This window comes from Tinamus guttatus, unplaced genomic scaffold (assembly GCF_059628265.1).
Source record: "Tinamus guttatus ecotype Peru unplaced genomic scaffold, ASM5962826v1 Tinamus_guttatus_pri_ptg000150l, whole genome shotgun sequence".
NCBI classification, from domain to species: Eukaryota; Metazoa; Chordata; class Aves; order Tinamiformes; family Tinamidae; genus Tinamus; species Tinamus guttatus.
Genome location: NW_028288684.1, coordinates 12027716 through 12052207, shown reverse-complemented (window position 1 = coordinate 12052207; position 24492 = coordinate 12027716). Strand labels below are relative to the sequence as shown.

At 45.6% G+C, this 24492-nt stretch overlaps 2 protein-coding genes across 2 annotated transcripts; both read right to left on the bottom strand.

The window, feature by feature from the left end:
* Positions 1–840: 840 nt before the first annotated feature.
* On the bottom strand, positions 841–2568 carry LOC148595150 (endogenous retrovirus group K member 24 Gag polyprotein-like). The gene has a single exon (XM_088522151.1). The coding sequence runs from the start codon at positions 2566–2568 to the stop codon at positions 841–843; it is 1728 nt and encodes a 575-aa protein (XP_088378277.1).
* Positions 2569–21284: 18716 nt separating this feature from the next.
* Positions 21285–24184, bottom strand: MSANTD4 (Myb/SANT DNA binding domain containing 4 with coiled-coils). The gene is made up of 2 exons (XM_010222240.2): positions 23313–24184; positions 21285–22156 (listed from the first exon to the last, which is right to left on the bottom strand). The coding sequence occupies exons 1-2, from the start codon at positions 23763–23765 to the stop codon at positions 21581–21583; spliced, it is 1029 nt and encodes a 342-aa protein (XP_010220542.1). The 5' UTR covers positions 23766–24184; the 3' UTR covers positions 21285–21580.
* Between the last annotated feature and the right edge of the window lie 308 nt (positions 24185–24492).

Here is a 24492-nt window from a genome sequence, read left to right as displayed (position 1 = left end):
GAGTTCCAGGGACTCGTTGAGAGTTGCAAATGTCCTTGTTTGAGCTGTTCCTCTACAAGCAAGTGGGCTTGCTCCAATTTTTCCCGTTTCAACGGCCATTGCTTAACCACTACCGGATCATCCGATTTCCAGGTTAGTGGCAACGGGAATGACCAAGCAATGGCATTCAGATTAAAGGGTGTTCGTTGGTTAGTATAACCCCCAGTTGAGCCAATATATCCCTACCGATTAGACATTGTACGGACTGGGGTAGCGGAACTACAGAGAGCGCCGCCATGACGTGGTTGTTTTCCAACGATATTCCTACCAGGGGGGTTTTTCTGGCTAGTGTAAGGCCGCCTACTCCTGTAATAGTATGACCTGATGCCAAGGTAGGCCAGCGACTGGGCCAGCTTCTAGGAGAGATAAGGCTTGTATCGGCTCCGGTATCCAATAGGGCTGCGATTTTGATCGTTTCCCCCTTAAATGTTATCCGCACCTCCTTTTTGGGCCGTTCCGATAGATCGACAGTAAGGAGCGTGAGCCCTGTAGAGCCAAAAGCTCGGTCACCCCGGGGTTGTGCATCTTTGGGGGAAATTTCCGCCGCTAAATGAGGTATTGGAATCAGTTGCCCGATTCTTTGTCCTTTATCAATTGTAATGGGTGGAAAGGGTGTGTATACCATCAGGCATATTTCTCCGGTATAATCGGCATCAATGACCCCAGGTAACACAAACAACCCCAACATTGAGGCAGACGAGCGTCCTAGGAGCAAGGCACCGGTGGGCCTGCCTGCTACGAGCAACGGTCCTTTTATTCCAGTAGGAACCCTTTCCGGACGATCAGTGTAGAGTGTTGTCTTTACATCTGCTGCCACGTCCAAACCGAGTGATCCTGGGGTTGCGGGCTGCAGACCGTAGGAAGCGCTGTTTGCTGCTTTCTGGCTACTTGTGTCTGGGCGCGGCCAGTCGCGCTGGGTCTCCCGTTTCCCGATATCTTACGACAGGCTCCGCTGGAGTGAGTGCTGGCTTGGCATTGAGGACACCATACTTCAGGAGCTCGGCACTCTCGCCGGATGTGCCCCCGTTTGCCACATCGATAGCATTTCAGGCCAGGAGCAGAACTCTGCTTATTTTTCATGAGCCCCACCGAAGCCTGGAGAGGGGCCAAGGCTGCCAGAACTTGAGTCTGCATACAGGCAGCCTGTTCCTTCAAACCTTCCCCCAGCCCTTTAATTGCATCCACTAAAAATGCCTGATTTCCCGAGGGCATGGTGGCGGCCCGTTCTAAAAGTTCTTCTATGCTCCACCCTCCTGGCAGGGTCCCAATCAATTGTTTAATCTTCTCGTTCCCATTTTGAATGGCACATTGTTTTAACAGTGCTCCCTTCATCCAGGTGGGAACCCCAGCTCTGTCTATGGCCGCCGCCACCTTATCTATAAACGTCCCCAGTGGCTCCTCCCTACCCTGTTTGATCCCCATATACGGTGGCGCTCCCCCCGGCTCTCTAACACGATCTAGCGCGGCTCGGAACAACCTCATGGCTTCTCGTGCCTTATCAGGTCCTATAAGGGCCTGGGCTTCCGTTCGTACGTACGGTCCTATCCCCAAAAGCTCGTCCATTGTTACCCCATGGAGGGGATCCCCGGGTTGTCGATTGACCGCAACTGCATCATGGACCAACGTCTGCCAGTGAGCCCCGTGGAGCATCTGTTGATGTGCTGTCAATATGAGCCGCTGCAGGGCTCGTAAATCGTTCGGTAACAAGATGGTCGTATCAAACATATAGTCCAGCATTTGCTTCACGGGTTCACTTTTTGATCCATATTGTCTAACTGTATCTCGTAATTGAATCAACATTTTCCAGTCCATCGGAGTATACTCCACCCTCATTTGCTGATTTCCCTGCGGGTCTACAAAAGGTGTGTATAACACCGGGCAGGCCAGCATTCTTAACTCCCCTAACTCTGGATCCCCCTCTTCTGCAGCGTGTTTGGCTAATTCCTGCCATGCTTCGCCCCGTTTTCTGGTGAACTCACTCCATGCTCCCTCCAAGGGGCGAGCGCCAAGGGCGGCAGCGGAGGCTGCGCCCTTTGGAGACACATTCGAATTCAAAATGGCGGAATCGAGATCGGGAGGGGCCGACGGTGGCGGCCGCTCCCCGCTCCCTTTTCCTTCCTCACTCTCCTTCGGCTCGCCCTTCTGAGGGATGATAAATGTACGCGTCCCAGGAGCTAAGGGCTCGTCCCCATATTCATACCGGGCATTATTGTGCTGCGCGGCAAGCGCATGGCTAGCCGCTCTTTTCTCCGATTCCCGCCGCAAAAGAGCGTTATGTACGGCTCGCCATAAACGTCCCTGCTTTTTCGCGCTTTTGTCCTCATCTATAGTTGCTGCCCATAAAAGCTCCCCAAGCTTTCGCCACTCCGTGAGCTCATGTACTGTATGTGGGTTTTTAAAGCATCCCTTGTTAAGGCCCCACTCAAGCAAGCCTGGCAATTCCTTTTTCCAATCCTTTGTTTCATACCCCTCCACATTGCAGTGTTGCAACGTGCGCATAAATAATTCATACGCCACTTGCCTATCCATTTTTATCGCTAGCAGTTACTTTTTCTCCAGGCTTCGGTGGCGCGTACGGCCCCTTACTCACCGATGTGGCCAAGGGGGGTGTCGTTCCTCTCCGCTCCAAATGGCGGCTTCGGCACCGTCCCGGCTGCGCTGCGGAACCCGACTCTCTAATACTTCTCTCCTTCGTGGCGATCACGTCGGGGTCACCATTTGTCGGAGAGAGGGAGACTGCAGACACCCGTTGGTCATCAACAGAACTCGTTTATTGTCTTACAAGCAAGTATTTTTATACAGGAAATAATTAGCCTCATACATATTGCGAAGCCTGAGCTCACGATTGGCTGTCGGGCTGGAAAGTTCTGGAATCCCTAGATGGCGAACCCCCACTATCAGGCCGGTCCTAACCGGTTCTTGCAATCCTCGTGGTTAGGACAATGTCAGGGTAACCTTGGTGTGCACTATAACCTACTTACACTAACTCCAGCTGGCTGCCAAGGCCCTTCTCCTTGAGCCAGAGCTGAACCACGTCCTCCACATGTCTTCACCTGTCCTGTGCTCTGAGGCGATGCCTTTAGCCGGGGGCTGCCTAGACAACACAGGCCTTTTTATAAGCCAGGGTCACCCATGTGACTCACCACCACTGTGACCCGTCACCGCTTGCACGGTCACACAGACCTGCACTGTGAGACGCCACCGCTGACAGGCTGGCACAGACCACTGCGATACCCCTCTGCTGGTTTAGGAGACAGATCCTTACCAGAGGCAGATGCATCGTAAGTGAATATAGCATGATGAAACTTTCCAAAACTTTTTAACGTTTACTAAATGGTATCTGGGATTGATTGTGTACATAATCCTTTAGGAATAAACCACTGACCCAGCCTGGGACTAAGATTGGATCCAGATGCACCCAGGCCCCTCTCAGTTTGGAAAGCAGGGGTTCCAGTTTGAACCCCATGACTCAAGAAGAGTCCTTGGTGGCTCGTGGGAATTTTGTAGAGACTTGTCCTCCTGGCAGTAACACTGATCTTGCCATTCAATCTTGTTAGAACCACTGTCCATACCAATAAAACATACTATTATTTCTCTCATATGAACGAAGTGCACTGCATAACTCATCCCACACCACCACTCATTCCATGACGTTTCTTCTCTCTAGTGTTTTTCCAGTTTTCATTTTCCCCCTCAAAGGGCACTAACACACCTATGTCCCATTCTCCTTTCTTTGGCTACTGCACACAGGACAGGAACACAAACAGATCACCATCTTCTCCCTCCTCAGTCACTCATCCAGAGCCTTCTGAATCTTTCCATAAGATCATCAAGTTAAGGCAGAGGAACACATGCAGCACCAGTATGGCCCTGCAATGGTCTGACCGCTAGCTGTAACACCGCCCACAGCTATGAGCAAGGAGAGTACATCTCCATGAGACACTTAGCTCAAGACACAGTTTCTGATTCACAGGCCCATCATCCAGTCCTTGAGGTTCACAGGGTCTTTTTTGAGACTCCCTTTGGGAGATTCCCCCCATCTCCATGCCCACATTCCCCTGACCAGGACATTTTGTTCTGGTTTCCTCTTCCTGTGAGCAGTGTTGCCTGTGCCTGGAAGTACTGCGCTGAGATTGGGGTCACCCCCACAGCCCTGTATGGTCATTCTGCCAAGCTGATCTCCGCCTGGCACTGGGCCTTGGTTGCCCAGGGGCCTGGCCCTTGGTGGCCTCCCAGGACACACCCCATAGCCCTCAGAGACCCTCCTAGTTGTTCCTCCCCACCACATTTAGATACCTCCTGCCTTTGAGAACTACTCCCAACCCAGACAAGACAGAGTTATTCACTTGTGTTAAAGATCAGGCCCTCTTATGTTAAAGAGGACTTTCAAACCACCATTTAATTTAATTTGGACTAGATAATCTTTAGAGGTCTCGTCCAAACTTAACAATTCTGTGATTCCGTGATTCTGTGATGCAATGAGGAAGACCAAGACCCTTTTGGAATTAAAGTTAGCAAGAGATGTCAGGGAGCTCCCCACCAAATTTAGATATCTCCTGCCCTTGAGAACTACTCCCAACCCAGACAAGACAGGGCTTAATCCCTTATGTTAAAGACAAGGACCCCTTATGTTAAAGAGGACTAGAAAAACCATTTCGTTTAATTGTTTTGTATTCATATTTCAACTGTAATTATTCATTTCATTGACTCGTATTAAAGAACGTTCTATACATTTTATATCTACACTTTTGAATAGGATGTGGATAAAGGGGCTAGATACATTTAGGTCTTATATATATTTCTTTCTGCAAATATTTGCTATATATACACCTGTATTTGTCTATGCATGAAGAAAAAAAAACAAACTATCCCTTGCATCTGCCAGCAGAAGGGGCCTAGACAAGTTTCACCCGTAACATAAAATGGTGGCTGAAGCAAAATGGCGTCCCAGTGTTTGCTGGGGACGAGACACCTGTCCTGACAGGCTCAGGGGTTGCGAGAAGAGGTGGCTGCTGATGCCCAGCGTAGCCTGTGAGTACATGGGGGTGGTAACTGTTGACCTTGTGCCACTGTTGTCCTGGTGCCAGGCTGCCTCCAGCTCCTCCAATCCAAGCAGAAAGGGGGACAGGCTTGCCTGGGCCTAGTTTCAAAGCACTTTGCTGGTGAGAGCAAAAGGAGGATGCTGAATAGTGCATCCTCAGAGAAGTCCTCAGTTGCTTGGAGGACCGCGTGGTGCATGCCAGCAGTGGCATCCTTCCTGCCCTGGCAGCACAGCATCCCCAAGGCAAAGACCCATTCCTTTCTCTTCCTCTCCTCTACCAGAGGCAGGCCCCTGTCATGGAACGAGTGGTGGGGAGGGTGAGTGACACAATGCACCTCACTCATGGGAAAGAAATGGGAATAGGTTTTATTGGTAATGACAATGGTTTCACCAGATTCTATGGCAAGGTCAATTATTAGTTACTGCATGGAGGTTCAAGATACACACAGAATAACCAAGGACACCTTCCCGTTGGGTTACAAAGTTCAGATTGGACCTCCTTGCTTTCCAAGCTGCTTCTGAGAGGAGTCTGGGTGCGGCTGGATCCAGTCCTAGTCCCAGACCTGGTCAACGGTTTATGTCTAAGGGATTGTATTGGAGATGGAAATTTCTATGATCTGTAGAGATATAAATAAGGATTGTGTAAAACAAAATCCAGAGCTTGGAGCTGAATCTTCATAATGCTCAGCAGAGGCCACTAACAAAGGAAGGTTGCAATACCCGGATCCCTGAAGAAGAACAATAAGCAACATGTTATCTAAACCAACAAAAAAGTAGTTAGTTCAGAAGAAGCAAGAGCTGCTGTTCAGGCTGGTTTGCAGCCAGCCTGACTACAAACTGCTGTCTAAGGAAGTTTGAAGGCCAAAGTCACTGTGAGAACAAGAAGGATAAGGGAAGAGAGACCACCAATTTGAAGGATGAGACCCCCTTCTGGAATTTGCGCAGGTGCAGTCCTAGAAGGATGATATAATGGAAAGGCGGAGATTTACCTGCCCCTGGGTGGCCTCCTGGCACATACTGGCCCTACGTGACCGGATGCCCCAGGGGATAAAATATGAAGGGCAGATTTGGGGGACGGAGACTCCCAATACCGAGGCCAATGTTGTCTCCTGCGGGGACGCCCGCTATGATTGAGAGCCTGCCAGCCCCTCCAGCCTGCTACCTTGGAGAGATGCGTGGTCTCGTAATTCTGCTGGCAAGTATTATTCAGTAAGTAATCTTTTCGTATTCACATGTACTAAGCAACTTGTGTTCATTTGTACTTGTATCTATGTTGTGTTAATTAAAGGCATCATTGTTATTCTATTTCTTGTCCTTGGATTACCGAATCCCGAGCCCATCTGGCACAAAACATGAAATGGCAACTAGTGATTGGTTATTGTTGGTTGAATGCCAACATAGGATGGTTAACCACTGCTGTGCCTAACATTGCTGAGCTCATCAGTACGATTCACGAGCAAGCTTATCCCAATTTTTGCTACTACTGATGTCGAAGACGTTTTTCATGACCTGCTTTGCCTTCATTTGGGAAGGACAACAGTTTACCCTTACCTGATTACCCCGAGGATTTAAACATTCCCCCACCTTAGCACACCATACCTTAGCCAGAGAATTAGAATAAATTCCTTTAAAAGGAGAGGTTAAAATGTATCAGTACTTAGATGATATATTAGGAGGCAACCAAACAGAGTCAATAAGCAAAGCAGTCCACAATTATTAACCACCTAGAGAGACTAAATTTACAGATTCCACCTGAAAAGGTGCAAGCTCCTGCCCCAGAAGTGAAGTTTTTCAGAATCTGGGGGAAGGGAGGAGCAACATGCATTCCTGACCAGACTTTGTCAGCTCTAGACCAAATACATCTATCTACTTCAAAGCAAGAATTACAAAAAGAGCTAGGAACGTTAATCTTCTAGCAAAAACACATTCCTAATTTTTATTTAATAGCTAGACTTGTATGACTTGTTACGGAAAGGTGTTTCTTGGGATTGGACTTCTATCCATGAAGAAGCTTTGCAGTTATTAATATTTGATGCCTCTAGTTATCAAGCTTTGGGCCCCATTCGCCCCACTGACCCAGTTCAAATTGAATGGGGATTTGCTCAGTCAGGATTGTCAATCCACCTTTGGCAAAAGGAACTAGAAGGGGCCCCAATGCCCACTGGATTTTATTCACGTAGCTTTAAAGATGCAGAAAAATGGTATACAATATGGGAAAATCGGCTGTTTGTAGAAAGCCAAGCATTGCGAGAGGCAGAAACTATCATCCACCAACAGCCAATCATACTTAGAGGCCCTTTTAAAGTAGTAACACCTACCTTAGCTGGAACCCCACCCCCTGACAGGATGGTGTAATGCGCTTCCCTACAGAAATGGTATGCCCAGATCGAACACTATTGTACCATCTTTGAAGTATCAGAGGGTACGCTCAAAAAATAGCTATAAAGAAGAATTTTCCCCAAATCATAAGGATAATCCTACATCTCCAGTTATACAAATTGCCCCTCCATTTTCTGAAACAGTTAGAAAAGGTTTGGTTCACTGATGCCTCGGCCAGATGTGAAGGAAAGGTATGGAAATACCAGGCTGTGGCCCTGCAGACCCAGGCTGAGGAACAGAAGGAGAAGGCAGTGCACAAGCAGGGGAACTGTTTGCAGTTTGGAGTGTATTTCAGCATTAAACTCAATCTTCCTCTCCTTTCTATATCTATACCAACTCTTCTGCTGTCTTTAAGGGGTGCATTGAATGGCTTCCCTTCTAGGAACAAAACGAATGGGAGGTGAATCGAATACCAGTACAGCAAAAGGAGAAACGGCAAGATATCCTAAGAATTGCCAAACAAGGAAACTTTGCCATAGCTTGGGTAGCTTCCCACCAGAATAGAGGTGACCCGACTAGTCAGTGGAACAATAGACAAATTCATAGAATCATAGAATAGAATCATAGAATGCTTAGGGTTGGAAGGGACCTCTAGAGATCATCTAGTCCAACCCCCCTGCACACGCAGGGTCACCTAGAGCACGTGGCACAGGGCAGCATCCAAGCGGGTTTTGAAGATCTCCAGAGAAGGAGACTCCACAACCTCTCTGGGCAGCCTGTTCCAGTGCTCTGTCACCCTCACTGTTAAGAAATTTTTCCTTAAGTTCCTGTGGAACTTTTGGTGCTTCAGTTTCCGGCCATTTCCTCTAGCCCTATCAGTGGCCACCACTGAAAAGAGACCAGCACCATCCTCTGCACTCCCTCCCTTGAGGTACTTATATACACTGATTAGATCCCTTCTCAGCCTTCTCTTCTCCAGGCTGAACAGGCCCAGCTCCCTCAGCCTCTCCTCATAGGGCAGATGTTCCAGGCTCCTGATCATCCTTGTGGCCCTGCGCTGGACTCTCTCCAGCAGCTCCATATCCCTCTTATACTGTGGAGCCCAGAACTGGACACAATACTCCAGATGTGGCCTCACCAGGGCTGAGTAGAGGGGCAGGATCACCTCCCTCCACCTGCTGGAGATGCTCTTCTTAATGCACCCCAGGATCCCATTGGCCTTCTTGGCCACGAGGGCACACTGCTGCCTCATGGTCAGCTTATCATCCACCATGACACCCAGGTCTTTCTCCGCAGAGCTGCTCTCCAGAAGGTCAGTCCCCAGCCTGTACTGGTGTCTAGGATTATTCCTCCCCAGGTGCAGAACCTTGCACTTGGCCTTGTTGAATTGCATGAGGTTTTTCACCGTCTAGTTGTCCAGTCTGTCCAGGTCCCTCTGGATGGCAGCACAGCCCTCTGGGGTATCAGCTACTCCTCCCAGTTTCGTGTCATCAGCAAACTTGCTGAGGGAGCACTCTGTGCCTTCATCCAGGTCATTGATGAATAAATTGAACAGGACTGGACCAAGGACTGACCCCTGGGGGACCCCGCTAGCTACAGGCCTCCAACTAGACTCTGCACCGCTGATCACCACTCTCTGGGTCCTGCCATCCAGCCAGCTCCTAGTCCACCTCACTGTCCACTCATCTATCCCACACTTCCAGAGCTTGCCCAGGAGGATATTGTGAGGGACGGTGTCAAAAGCCTTGGTGAAGTTGAGATAGACGACATCCACCGCTCTCCCCTCGTCTATCCAGCTGGTCATTTCATCATAGAAGGCTATCAGGTTAATCAAGCAAGATTTCCCCTTGGTGAATCCATGCTGACTACTCTTGAGCACCTTCTTGTCCTCCATGTGCCTGGAGACAACGGCCAGTATGAGCTGTTCCATCACTTTTACGGGGACGGAGGTGAGGCTCACTGGCCTGTAGTTGCCTGGGTCCTCCTTCTTGCCTTTTTTGAAGACTGGCGTGACATTGGCCTTCTTCCAGTCTTCCAGCACCTCCCCTGTTCTCCAGGATCTTTCAAAGATGATGGAGAGTGGCTTAGATATGACCTCTGCCAGCTCCCGCAGCACTCTGGGGTGCATCCCATCAGGGCCCATGGATTTGTGGGTATCGAGTTTCCTTAGGTGCTCTCTGACCCAATCTTCCTCTACCCAGGGCAGGTCTTCCTCTCTCCAGGCTTCTTCTCTTGTCCCTGGGGCGTGGGACTCTAAAGGGCTGCCCTTGGTAAACACCGAAGCAAAGAAGGCATTGAGCAACTCTGCTTTTTCTGTGTTATTTGTAACCAGGGTGCCCATCCCGTCCGCCAGCGGACCCACGTTTTCCCTGAAATTATCTCACTTAGCTCCCCTGCAAGATGAACCTATAACGGAAAATTGGGAAAGGCTCTTAAAATGGCTAATATTAAAAGGGGCATGCAGGAAGCAAAGATCTTTATTGTGAAGCACACGCCCCAGGCTGGCCCGTTACCAGAGAAAGCTGTCACACTTTCATTTCTACATGCAGCCTATGTGGTAGCCCACTTGGCATTAGACCATCCCCCCTTACACATTAAAAGCAGGAAAGTATTGTAGGACACTTGGCAAGTAGATTATATTGGTCCTTTCCACAAGTCTGCAGGAAAACAATACATATTAGTAGGAGTCAAGAATCAACTCAAGGATCTCAGATCTGTTCTCTAGAGCACAACACTGAAACTACAGGCAGACTTGAAGTGTGGCTGACTGCATTCCGTTATCTCTGGGTTGCTGCCAAAGGCCAAGGGCCGGGCGCCCACTGAAGCTCTGTGTTAACAAAAACTGAATTGGAACCTGACAGCTCTCCCACAGGTGGTCCAAAGGAAGTGTCAGTCTATGGCACTCCTTGTAGCTTGACACCTGGACAGCTTCATGCTTTACTGGGCGTTCAGTCTGGGTGCCTGTCTCTTTCTTAGTGAGTGACCTCCGACTGGGTATGCCAAGGAGCTCGCTGCTGCACACCAGCCTGCGCTAACTAACTGCCGCGCCACGCCCTGTTGGCCACGCTCCCTGGGGGTGGCTCTTGCAGGCTTAGGTCGTCCACCCTGCTGACACCGCCCTGCTGCGTGAGCGCCGCCTGGGGCTAGGGGTGCCTCGCTCTCCCTGCTCTGGCGCTTGCTCTTCACTAGGTGGCTTCTGGCCGCCGGTTTAGCTCCTCTCAAAAGGGTCTCACTCCAGCACGCAGCCTGGGAGCTGCTCTGCAAGCCTAATTGCCATGTGTTGCTGGTGGAGATATTCCTGAGAAGATTAAGTCACCTGAAACATCTGGTTTTCCATAAGAAATAATGCCAGGCTGCGAATGAAGCCTTAAACTACTGCTGAATGAAGCAAGGACAGGAAGAAAGACAGAAATATAGTTGTAGCTCTAGAAAGTGTAACCCTGCGCTCAGGCTCGAAACTGGCTCTGAGCCACGCTGGCTGCAGTAGAGGCTCGGATGCAAAGCTGCAAGGCTTAAAGTAGAAGGTTCACCCAGCCCTGAGTCAAGCGGGAGCTGTTGGCAGCCTACGAGGGTTGATCAGGCAGTCAGTTTCAAATGCTGCTGAAGTCACTGGACTCCCTACCGTGCCAAGTCAGGGATTGCAAACCCTCTGGATGTTAACCATGAGTGGAATTAGGTGGTAGTGCTGGCTGCCTCCCCAGTCTCTTCGGCTACTTGGACAATAACCAGCATAACAGTCTTGAAGGCTGCGTCCAGCTGGGGATGGACTCAGGGGAGACAGGTAACAAACAGCACAACAGAAAAGGGCTAATTGAGCTTGTGCAGGCCAATTTGGCTGACAGGCAAAAAATACTGTTAGTATTTTTAAAGTTAAAAACTTTTAAAGTTATAAGTTAAACTTATAAAAGTTAATCATCCAGAGACCACTGAGCTCTCCTTGCAAGGCATGCCCGGAACACCGCTTGAGCCTCTCAAGGATACTCCTTGGGTTTGAGAGACAGATTCTTACCAGAGACAAATGCACCGTAAGTGAACATAGCATGCTGAAACTTTCCAATTTTTTTTTTAAGTTTTACTAAATGGCATCTGGGATTGATTGTGTACATAATCCTTTAGGAATAAACCACTGACCCAGCCTGGGACTAAGATTGGATCCAGATGCACTCAGGCCCCTCTCGGTTTGGAAAGCAGGGGTTCCAGTTTGAACCCCATGACTCAAGAAGAGTCCTTAGTGGCTCATGGGAATTTTGTAGAGACTTGTCCTCCTGGCAGTAACACTGATCTTGCCATTCAATCTTGTTAGAACCACTGTCCATACCAATAAAACATACTACTACTTCTCTCATATGAATGAAGTGCATTGCGTAACTCATCCCACACCACCACTCATTCCATGACGTTTCTTCTCTCTAGTGTTTTTCCAGTTTTCATTTTCCCCCTCAAAGGGCACTAACACACCTACATCCCATTCTCCTTTCTTTGGCTACTGCACACAGGGACAGGAACACAAAGAGATCACCGTCTTCTCCCTCCTCAGTCACTCATCCAGAGCTTTCTGAAGCTTTCCATAAGATCATCAAGTTAAGGCGGAGGAACACGTGCAGCACCAGCCTGGCCTTGCAATGGTCTGACCGCTAGCTGTAACACCGCCCACAGCTATGAGCAAGGAGAGTGCGTCTCCATGAGACACTTAGCTCAAGACACAGTTTCTGATTCACAGGCCCATCATCCAGTCCTTGAGGTTCACAGGTGGGAGATTCCCCCCATCTCCATGCTCACATTCCCCTGACCAGGGCAATTTGTTCTGGTTTCCTCTTTCTGAGGGCAGTGTTGCTTGTGCCTGGCAGTGCAATGATGAGATCGGGGTCTCCCCCACAGCCCTGTATGGTCATTCTGCCAAGCTGGTCTCTGTCTGGCACTTGGCCTTGGTTGCCCTGGGCCCTGGTGGCCTCCCAGGACAGACCCCGTAGCCCTCAGCAATGCTCCTAGTTGTTCTTCCCCACCATATTTAGATACCTCCTGCCCTTGAGAACTACTCCCAACCCAGACGAGACAGAGCTTGTGTTAAAGACAAGGCCCTTTTTTTTTGAAGGGGGTTTCAAAGCCACCATTTAGTTTAATTGCTTTCTATTCATATTTCAACTGTAATTGTTCATTTCATTGACTCCTATTAAATAATGTTCTATATATTATATATCTACACTTTTGGACATGATTCTGGATAGTGGATAAAGTGGCTAGATTATATTTAATCTATCTATCTATCTATATATCTTTCTGCAAATATTTGCTATAGATACACCTATATTTGTCTATGCATAAAGAAAAAAAATATCCCTCCCATCCCCCAGCAGAAGGGGCTGGACAGCTTTCACCCGTAACATAAAATGGTGGCTGAAGGAAAATGGCGTCCCAGTGTTTGCTGGGGACGAGACACCTGTCCTGACAGGCTCAGGGGTTGTGAGAAGAGGCGGCTGCTGATGCCCAGCACAACCTGTGAGTACATGGGGGTGGTAACTGTCATCCTTGTGCCACTGGTGTCCTGGTGCCAGGCTGCGTCCAGCTCCTCCAATCCAAGCAGAAAGGGGGACAGGCTTGCCTGGGCCTAGTTTCAAAGCACTTTGCTGGTGAGAGCGACAGGAGGATGCTGAATAGTGCCAGTAGGGATGGGAGGCATCCTGAGTATTACTCATTCCTCTAGAAGAAAGATGTAGGATCCTTGTCCTAAGTTGGGAAAAGAGAAATGGCAACCTGAGAAATGAGAACCTGTTCCAGGCCTTAAGCAGTCACTTGTGTTAAAAGTCTAGATTTGGTCATTTATCCTACGTTTGAAGATTACCTTCAATGTGGGGGCTGAGGAGGGGTAATGAAAGACATTGCATTTAGCGGCAATTGTCTGACACTCTCTGCCTTAAACTCACCATTTGATTTCATCAACAATAGAGAAGAATCATAGTATTTCCTCCTCCTCCTTCTCTCACCCATAACACTGTCAAGCTCCTGATTGACAGCAAGTAGCCATTTCAAGGGTATTTTTGTGTTTGTAAAATATAAACCTTGGATCTAATAACAGCCCAACTACCTATCCTTGGGTTAGAATTACGAGAAAATTCACAAGTTGTGAGAAAAATTTGCAAGTTTGTAAAGAACTAAGAGATAAGAAAGGTAAAACTACAGAGAGAGGTAGGAGATAGGTGTCAGTAACAATTTGAGGACTTAAAAAAAAAAAAAAAAAACATAGGGAAAAAAAATCCAAACGGAGAAAAACAAGGAGTCAGAAGATTGCAATTCAGGAACATCAATGAGGCATTCCGGGTAGCCCTGAAGGCCAGTCTTTCTTCTCCTCACTGATCCCTGCCTGTTTAGCAGAGGCTTTTTGAATGCCCTATCAATCAGACGTGATGCTCTGGATGCTAAGGACAGCTTATCAAATTCTAACTGTCGTTTGCGTGAGATAATAAATATTCTGTACTTTGTGTATATGCTGCTTGCAGAATCACATTGTGCATAATGAAAATTCCTCCAAGTGGTCCAGAGACAAAAATCACTTTACTCTTTATACTCAAGGAAGATCATGGATCCATGTTGAATCATACAGTGCTTTCTCAGGGGGAATCTTATCGGAGTGTGGCTGCTGGTCATCACAAGCTATCCAGGGGTCAGGTTCCGAACCTTACTCCGTGAGTGAGCAAGTCAGTCTCTAAAAACACCTGAATGTATTCTGTTCCTTCCATGATATGTTCATACACAGAATCACAGAATGGTTGAGGTTGCAAGGGACCTCTAGAGATCATCTAATCCAAGCCCCCTGCTCAAACAGAGGTGCCTAGAGTACGTGGCATAGGGTGGCATCTAGGCGGGTTTGGAAGATCTCCGGAGAAGGAGATTCCACAGCCTCTCTGGGCAGCCTGTTCCAGAGCTCTCTTACCCTCACAGAAATGTTCTTCCTCCCATGCAGATGGAACTTCCTGTGTTTCAGCTTGTACCCATTACCCCTTGTCCTATCACTGACCAACACCAAGAAGAGTTTGACACCATCCTCCATACATTCTCCCCTCATGTACTTGTACGTATTGATCAGATCTACTCTCAGTCCTCTTTCCTCCAAGCTAAACAGGCCCAGCTTGCTTAGTCTTTCCTCATACAATCGATGCTCCAGTCCCTTAATCATCTTTTTCGCCCTTTGCTGGACCCTCTCTAGAAACTCCACGTCCCTTTTGTCCTGGGAAGTCCAGAACTGCACCCAGTATTCCAGGTGCGGTCTCACCAGAGCTGAGTAGAGAGGCAGGATCCCCTCCCTCAACCTGCTGGCAATGCTTCTCCTGATGCAGCCAGGATCCCATTGGCCTTCTTTGTCACGAGGGCACATTGCTGCCTCATTATTAACTTGTTGTCAACCAGGATTCCCAGAACCCTCCCCATGGAGCTGCTTTCCAGCAGGTCAACCCATAATCTGTCCTGGTGCCTCGGGTTATTCCTTCCCAGGTTCAGGACCGTGCACTTGCCTTTGTTGAACCTCAGGAGGTTCCTCTCTGCCCAATTCTCCATCCTGTCTAGGTCTCGCTGAATGGCAGCACAGCCCTCTGCAGTGTTGGCCACTCCTCCCATTTTGGTATGGTCCGCAAACTTGCTGAGGGAGCACTCTGTGCCTTCGTCCAAGTCATTGATGAACAAGTTGAACAGCATCGGGACCAGTACTGACCCCTGCGGGACACCACTGGCCACAGGCCTCTAACCAGACTTGGTCCCATTTATCACCACCCTCTGGGCTCTGCCATCCAGCCAGTCCTCAGACCACTTCACTGTCCACTCATCCAATCCATACTTCCAGAGCTTTCCTGCTCTGGATGTTCTCTCTGCTGTGAGGGGAAGCATTTGGGCATACACTGAATATGCCACAGGGGATTTTCCTGCTGAAGCTCAGGCTGTACTTTTCCCCCTCACATTTTTCACGTATTTTATAGCCATGAGGCTTCACAAAGCCATCAGTCTGGACCTCAACAGACATCATTGTATCAGAAGTAAGGACTACAGAAGCAGTCGCTGACCTAACTTGGCCCTTCTGGGAACTGCCTTCTGCATCTCACGTTACACTGACACTGTCATTCCTGCTCAACCATTGTTTGGCACTCAGAAGTTTTCTAGAAAGAGGGTCAGCTCAGGATAAGGAAATCTCTGTTCAGATTTCCTCTGAACAGATTGCCTCTGTTCAGGGCAAATTCCAGTACCGCTAGGTACCGCTAGGTTCAATAGGCAGTCATAGCAAACCTTCTGAATTCCCTTCTAAGGTTTAAAACAGAAAGATTTTGAATCGGCTTTTGAGGTGCCTTGTCTCTCCAGTTTAGTACACATGGAAGACAGGCACCAGCCACTTTGGACTGTTGCAGTGTGGAATATCTAGGTTTCTCAAAAAATGTAGACCTTTGATTTTCTCTTGAAGAAATATTATCTCAGGAGCAATTTTGGGTTGTAGTAGTCAAATTTATTTGCACTATAGAAGCACACTTGTTTCAGTAATAAAAAAATAAAATTTTCTTTGCAGAATAAAAGTAATCCTGTAGTGGTATAAATATACTTACTTGCACACGAATCCATGTAAATCACTCAACATATACTCAGATTCAGTATTCTGATAGTCTTAAATTTCAAGTGGAGTTAAAAGCTAGCTGTTCGTAGAACGATGAGAAACCTAAAGTGTGGCTCAGTTGGGGATTTAAACAGATATGCATATGAAATCATAGAAAGTTTCCTGGTTCTTTATTATTTTAAATACATGACAAAAAAAAAAAAAAAAGACAACCTTCAACAGTGGTCATTTTTGTCTACCTAATGCAACACAGGCAGAACCAACATTAAGAGTAAGCAGCTCAGTGCTCATTAATACGAGCACTGCCTTTGCCTTCACTCCCACTAGCCTCATCATGAGCTGCTGGTGTTTCCAGGAACACATCAGGTCTAGCAGTTTACATGACGAGGGGTGAGGGTCATTACAGATTGATCTGACAGCAGCTCTTCCTGCTGCTAAGTCCCCATGCTATATCTAGACAGACAATCCAGCTGTAAAATACTCTATACAGCATTAGTAGTGACCTGATACATCCAGAAGTCCAGCTTACAATAGGTATTACTGATGTGCAGCTTTGGTGCCTGCTATGAACGCATCATGAAAATAGGAGGAATGCTCTGTCACCTACACTTCCACTCAGTTCAGGTCATGGAACAAGAATAGACACCACTGTACGGAATTTAACCTGCACTTCACTAACTCTTAGATAATTTCGGAACTGCTCTTTCAAATCTCTGCAATGGAAAACTCTGAAAGGGGGTAATTAAGCATAATGAATCAATCTCATAGCTCTGAATTACTATGTTTTGTTAAATTACACATGCTTATTGTGGGGGCTACCTTCAGAACCGTGCCCTCACAACATATGCTGATTTATTTTGGGCTTTGTTTAATTTTTGTGGAGGCTCCTTCAAAGACTATAGTACCTTCTTAGCAGATAGTTAACCACAAGGATGTCAGTCTTCTCAGCAGATGGGGGACAGAGCCAAAAAGGGAGGAGGACTGCAGAACACCTCCCCCTGCCCTGTGTGAGGAGTGTCTTGTCAGAAGAAAAGAAACAAAGCCAGGACAACTGCGCAGGTGGCAAGATGGTGATTGGTTGTAAGCCTTGCAACACTTGTGTTAAGAAAGTATAAGAAGAAGTTGGTTTGGAAATAAAGTTGTCTCACTCTGCACCCCAGACTGAGTCCGTCCAAGGTGCAACAAATGGCGCCCAACGTGGGACTCGAAGACTAGCTGTCTGTCTGGTTGCACCGCCCAGCTGAATTCCCGGGAATCACGCTGAAAGGAAGCGTAAGGATCAAGCTGAAAGGAAGCTTACTTTGTGTGCAGACTAAAAGCCTCTTGAAAGGAAAGAGATAAGTGGCTGGGAACTATGGGTTCATACCTAATGAAGGAACAGAAGGACGATTTAGAAGCTTCTCCTAAAAACTTGAAACCACAAAGAAAAAATTTAGGTGAAGAAGACCTGCAAAAGGTTCTTGCATGGGCTTCTAAACACGATCCTTCGGTGAATAGTAGGAATGTTTTTAATCTGGAAAGGTGGGACCAAATTGGGGTCCGACTGTGGGATAGTGCCACGCGCGGTGATAAGGCTGCTGCTAACCTGTTGCCACAATGGCGAGTTGTATTCGAAACATTGAAATCTCACAGTGGGTCGCAGTCGAACATAAATGACGGGGTCAGGGCCCCTGCCATCCCCTCCGCGCCTCCTTTACCTCAATCATGTCCTGATGAGAATCAGAAAAGAAAACGTGCTGCAAAAGCCTTTGCGGTACTGCCACCTGATGACCAGGACGATGATCTTTTTGACCCGGGTCCTATTGACCCTGTAAAGGAGCCAGACCTATACCCCCCAGATCCTCACGATAAATGGGCCTCAGTAAAACAAGGAGCAAAACAGGCAGGGGATGTGGGCATGCTGAAAGCCTTTCCCGTTATCTGTGCACCAGACCAGAATGCGCATTGGGAAGGTCTGTCGTATAATCTTATTAAGGACGTGCAACACATGGTGACAGATCATGGCCTTGGCGCACCATATACCACCCACCTTATACAATCTCTTTGTGATTCTTCGGTTTTTACTCCCCATAATTTTAAAACTTTGTTTCGCCTCATTATGACTGATATGCAATATATGATGTGGGAATCGAAGATGAGACAGCTTGCTCGAGCACAGGGGGAGGAAAACCAGCGCCAGTCAAAAAGAGGTCCTTTACGGGCTGTTACTGTGGACGTGCTAATGGGGGAGGGTGACCACAGTGCCACAACAGCACAAGCAGGAATTTCCCCTGAGGGCCTGCAACAAGTTAAGGCACTTGCTCTCCGCGCCCTTAAGGCTGTCCGGGAGAGTGGTAAACAAAGACAACCTTTTGTTAGCATAAGACAAGATGCGAATGAGCCATATATGAAGATCTTGGATCGGCTTAATGAGACTCTGGAGAAACAAATTGATAATGAACAAGCACAAAGCTACATTTTTAGGCAACTAGCAGTTGAGAATGCTAACCCCGATTGCCAGAGAGTTTTGCGGCCACTAAAGGATCCTGCTATTGATGACATGCTAAAAGCATGTATTAATGTCGGTAACAAACAGTATGAATATTCACTGATGGCTGAAACATTTGCAACAATGTCTATGAAAAAGCCATGTTTTGCTTGTGGCCAATTTGGGCATATTCGTAAATACTGTCCAAAAACGCAAGCAAACAAAGGAGGAGCGTCTGGAATATGTCCGCGCTGCCACAAAGGACAACACTATGTTAATCAGTGTCGATCAAAATTTGATAAGGAAGGTCGACCGCTAGCCCCTTCGGGAAACTTCAAGCGCAGCGCGGCGAGGGGTCGCGCTGTGACAGCAAATCACCCCTCAGAGCGGCCTCACCGGGAAGCAGCCGCCACCTGTGCGCCAGCACAGGCAGCAGCGCCGGGGTGGGCCTGGCCACCACAATAGAAGTGCTAATTACTGATACATCAGTTGTGCTAATTCCAACTGGTGTCCACAGCCCCCTGGGGCGAGGAAGGGCAGCACTGTTAATAGGGCGATTTTCAACAAGGAGACAAGGGCTGTTTGTGTTACCTGCAGTTATTACCTGCAGTTATCAATGCAGATTTCAAAGGAGAAATTAAGATAATGGTATGGACTCCGATACCACCCTGTACTGTGCCAGTGGGAAGCCGAATAGCACAATTAGTATACTTTTTACCACAGACACTGCAAATACTAAACCTGGCACAGGCTCTTTTGGGTCCACAGGGCATGAGATTTTCTGGACTCAAGAGATAACTATGAATCACCTGCAGATATCCTGTCCGTTACAAGCAGGACCGATAAAGTTTAATGTACAAGGAATTTAAACAGCAGAAGAGGCTCTGCATCAGATTATGCGAGCAGCATCAGCTGCAGGATTAAAAAATGCAGAAGATAAAGTACAGGAAACTCCGCCTTGGCGATATTTAGGATGGAGAATTTCTGATCATCAAATTCGACCACAATCATTGACCCTAAAGACAGACATAAGGACTTTGAATGATCTTCAAAAACTTTTTGGAACTATTAATTGGATCCATCCCTCCTTAGGGATTTCCACAGAAGAATTACATTCTCTATTTAAGCTCTTAGAGGGAGACACGAGTTTGACATCCTCAAGAAAGCTTACTCCTCCCACACGAGCTGCACTTGGCAAAGTTGTGGACAAATTAACCACTCAGACTGTTCACAGATGAAAGCAGAATTATCCTGTCAGTCTTTTTGTTTTTTTTATTCTAGCTTCCAACCTTATGGCCTATTAGTACAATGGATACCACAGGACACATGTCCATTAATAATCTTAGAATGGGTGTTTCTGCCTCATAATTTTGGCAAAACTGTCACCACCGCTATTGATATGATGGCAATGGTTATTCAAAAAGGAAGAGAGCATTTGATGTTTCTACATGGCACGGAGCCTGATATTATTTATTTACCACTTAATACAAAACAATTAACCTTTTTGACTCACCAGTCTTTTGTTTTTCAGCGTGCCTTGGCAGATTATCCAGGACAGATAAGTATTCAGTTTCCAGGACATAAAATCATACAGTCTTTTCAGATTTAAATATGTACATGTTTCTGTTGATACCTTCTCATCCTGTATCTATGCTTCTGTACATACAGGTGAGAAGGCCAAAGATGTATGTCGACACTTTATGATGGCCTTTGCAATGTTGGGAGTGCCAAAAACTATAAAAACTAACAATGGTCCAGCCTATATAGCACAAAAAACACAAACATTCTTTCAACAATGGGGAATCCAACACATCACAGGTATCGCCCATTCACCCACAGGCCAAGCGATTATCAAGCATACACATGGTACCCTTAAGAATATGTTACAAAAACAAAAAAGGGGGAGTGTAGGCATATCCCCACAGGAACGCATAGCAAAAGCTTGCTATGTGTTGAATTTTTTAAATCGCTGGACAGAAGAGGGCCCCCCTATATACCAACATTTTGATTCACAGAGACAACACAAAGTTCAGGATAAAGCCCAGGTTCTTGTCAAAAACGCACAGACAAACCAGTAGGAAGGGCCTTTTTCTTTAATAACCTGGCGTAGAGGATATGCTTGTGTTTCTACAGGCTCAGGGCCAAGATGGGTACCTGCTTGATGGATTAAGCCTTTCTTATCACAGTCATCACCATCATCCACACAGCAGTGGATACCATCCCAAGCTAAAACCTACATATGGGTAATTCTGGCCAATCAAAGGGGAAAGGACATGCTATGTTATCTAGTCCAGTAAATCCGTTTGTAACCTGTCCAGTAGGACAGCCTGTTGACGATTGGCATACTTTATTTAGTGTTAGCATGCCTGCTTTGTTTCTTATTATGTGTTTAAGGATTGATTGATCATTTAATTAAGTCATGGCTGTTCAACCAAAAACAAATAAAGAAGAGTGAGATGTGGAGGCTCCTTCAAAGACTATAGTACCTTCTTAGCAGATAGTTAACCACAAGGATGTCAGTCTTCTCAGCAGATGAGGGACAGAGCCAAAAAGTGAGGAGGACTGCAGAACACCTCCCCCTGCCCCGTGTGAGGAGTGTCTTGTCAGAAGAAAAGAAACAAAGCCAGGACAACCGCGCAGGTGGCAAGATGGTGATTGGTTGTAAGCCTTGCAACACTTGTGTTAAGAAAGTATAAAAAGAAGTTGGTTTTGAAATAAAGTTGTCTCACTCTGCACCCCAGACTGAGTCCGTTTCTTCACAAGGTGCAACAAATTTTAGGAAATTACTGTTATTGCAGTGTTTTTTTTTTTTAAAAAAAAAAGAAAAAAAAAAGAAAGGATTTTCAGTGCATCTGTGGGAAGAGGACACCAAACTACAATACAATACTGAAGACAAGTGAACATGACATTTTGCTCCAATATACTGAAAAGCAACTTCATACATAAGCTCCATTTATGTAGACACACTGACTTATTTGAGCACTATTCTCTTTTTAAAAGTTAATCATCAACATTCAATTCTGGACAAAAGAACATTAAGCCTCTAGGACAGTTTCAGTATTAAGAAAAAAAAAAAAAAACTACCTCTATTTTACAAACATCAAAACACTCACTTTATGCTTAGAGTTCACTGCAAGTGACCCTCCCTCTGAATTCTAAGACGTTCTTTTTCCACTTGCAAGCGTTCCTTCTCAATCTGCAGCTTCTCTGACTCAAACTTTAAGAACTGCAACCTTTCTTTCTCCAGCTGCAATCGTTCTTTCTCCAGCTTTAACTTTTCAGTTTCTAGATCCAGAGGCTGCATGATGGGTTTCTCTGTCTGAGCAAGGTCATTTTCTAGGGCAGGTTTTTCAGCACGCAGAGTTGCTAGCCTCAGTTTCTCTCGCTCAATCTGAAGTCGCTCCTTCTCCAGTTGAAGTCTCTCATGCTCCAAGTCGACGTGCCGTAGCCGTTCTTTTTCTATTTGCAGGCGCTCCTTTTCCACCTGCAGCCTTTCAGCTTCAATGTCTAGTCGCTGTTTCTCCAGCTCTACCTTCTGCTTCTCCAGATTTATAAGCAAGTGAGAATCTTCGTAGACTAGCCTAGCTTGAGCAGAGCTTAGATTTCCAAACTCTTCAATGTGAGTGAAATCTGGGAGGTCATTTTCCTTTTTTGAATCTGGCAAAACTGATGACAAAATTTCTTCTTCTTCCTGAATAGGAAACTGCAGACAAGAATGCAATATGCAATAACTGTCTCTATTCCATAATAAATCTATTAAAACCAACCTCAATGAAAATAGCAGGTATCTGATTTTTAAATCATCCTAAAAATCAACCAGAATTGTTTTCTTACACTTTGTGGACTAACTATGCTAGACCCAAAGACTTGTTTTATGCTATTTTAGAGACAGAGAAATATATCCAATTTACAACTTAATATTCACTAACCAAAAATCTAAAACCAATTATTCAGTGGACATGTAAGGAAAGCATAGGAGAGAAAACAGTTTCCTTTGTCTAATACTTTTATCTTTAAACAAAACGTGGATATTATAGATTATACAGAGCCACTGAAAGAAAAAAGGATTTAAAAAGCATGCATTGTTCTAATTTTTCTATATGGTTCCATGACAGTTCTGTGAACTACCAAGAATTTGTTGTGACCAAGCATTTCTCAAAGCAGCCACATCTGTAAGCTATTTGGTTACGTAAACTGACCTAGCCTTCAGGAAAATGAGAATTCCATTTCTAAAAACATTTAACTTTGTTCTGTATTTGAATTACCTGATTTACTTTGAATGCTCCTGTCAGACTTGCATTAATGGATACATTAACAAGACTTGCTAAACCAATTTTGTATCAACATGTTCTTTTCAAATCCATGTATAACACAGGCAACCTACAGACTAGTACCATTTTTCTTGCCCAACTGTAAAAATTCACACAGTGTGGTACAAAGGAAAAAAAACAGAGGAAGTTGCAGGTTCAGAGAATTTTAAGACAGTGAGAATCCCGTCAGTCCTTCAGTATTACAGGATGGACACATCTTTTGAGCAGTGGTCACACAGCAGTCTCACTATTTATGAGAAAGGTGCATTTCTCTCCTCCATTCATCCATACAGCCTGAGTATTAAAATAACCACTGTCCTTCAGTACATGTGCGTATGTTCATCCTAGTAACTGCACAGAATTGGAAAATATCTGTGCAAATACATATTCAGTGTTGTGTGGTATTAATTTAATAATCAGCATCCAAGACTGCACATAACAGCAAGCTGCTGGACCTGAATGTCATCTGATGTGTATTTTTTCACCGATTCTTTAATTCAGGCAAAGTCAGACAAAACCAGAAACAGGCAATATTTTCTAATCACTTACTTCAAAATTCTGTGGATCCTCTTCTACTTTGACTTCTGTTAAAGGTCCACCTGCTTCTCTCAAGTCAGTGACATTTTGCCATTCAAAACTACTTTCATTTGCAAATCCCATTTTCTCATCCATATCTTCATTGAGAGAATCATCTAAATCAGATGAAGGAAAGTGAAACCCAGCACCTACTACTTTGATGTTTGCGTTCAGACGTTTTCTCCTCATGAGTGCTCTCCAATCAAGGTACCGTCTTTTCACTTCTGTCCCTGTTCTTTGCTCTCCTTCCCCTACAGCATTCACACATTCTGCTATTTCCTCCCAAGCTTTTCGTTTCATCTCATTAATTGTTGTATTAAGTTGCTTGGAAAAGAGTACTTCTTTCCTTTTTCTGATTTCCTTAAGGAGAGTTTGCGTTTCCTGAACACTAAAATTGCTTTTCCTTTTTCTTTTTAATTGTTTCATTTTTTCCAGTTTTAAGCTAGTAATTTTACCACAACAGAATTAAAAAAAGTTTTGACACTAATCAGTTAATTGCTTTTAAAAGTAGTTCACTCAGTTCTTGTGAAGTAAATTTTCTCTTCACTTGGTAGTATTTTCTATTTGTCAGACTTCCTAAGAAAAAAAGAGCAAACAATATAAATCTTAAAGATTAGCAGTGAATATTTTCATTTAATGAACTTGAATCCTAAGTCAATCAGTTAAAGAATGCATATTCTCAATTGATCATTTATCCAATAGACGAAAACAATTTTGTTGAATTTGGAATAAAGAAGTTATAGATGAGCTCCTCTAATCTCGTGTGAATTATAAATATATTAATATATCCATATCACAAACCATTAAGGTTGAGTTGATATTTCCATAATAAAAATATGGTGTTTTCCTTTGTCTCTTACAGTTTTGCTAATTGAGATTTGCTTAAGGCTAAAGTTTGACATACACATCTCAGTTTGAATGTTAAATTATTTTGAAAAGAAGCTGGAGTTATGACATTAGTTCAGAAACAAAACGTTTAAGCAGTTAGAGTCTTAGACACCTTTTAAAGCTATTTCTCTTTAAGTTGATATGAAAGGTCTAAGTTTTAGATGCACTTCTGACTTCCTTTAATCACAAAAGGAAAACTGGAACAATTCTGCTGAATGACAGAAAACAAACAGAAGTGCATATTCAAACAATGTCACACATCAAA

Excerpts from the sequence above, each read along its gene's own strand:
- LOC148595150 (XM_088522151.1), bottom strand. The coding sequence starts at position 2,568 with ATGGATAGGCAAGTGGCGTATGAATTATTTATGCGCACGTTGCAACAC.
- MSANTD4 (XM_010222240.2), bottom strand. The coding sequence starts at position 23,765 with ATGAAACAATTAAAAAGAAAAAGGAAAAGCAATTTTAGTGTTCAGGAA. Across the intron at positions 22,157-23,312 it reads AGGATCCACAGAATTTTGAA|TTTCCTATTCAGGAAGAAGA; the intron begins GTAAGTGATTAG and ends TCTTGTCTGCAG.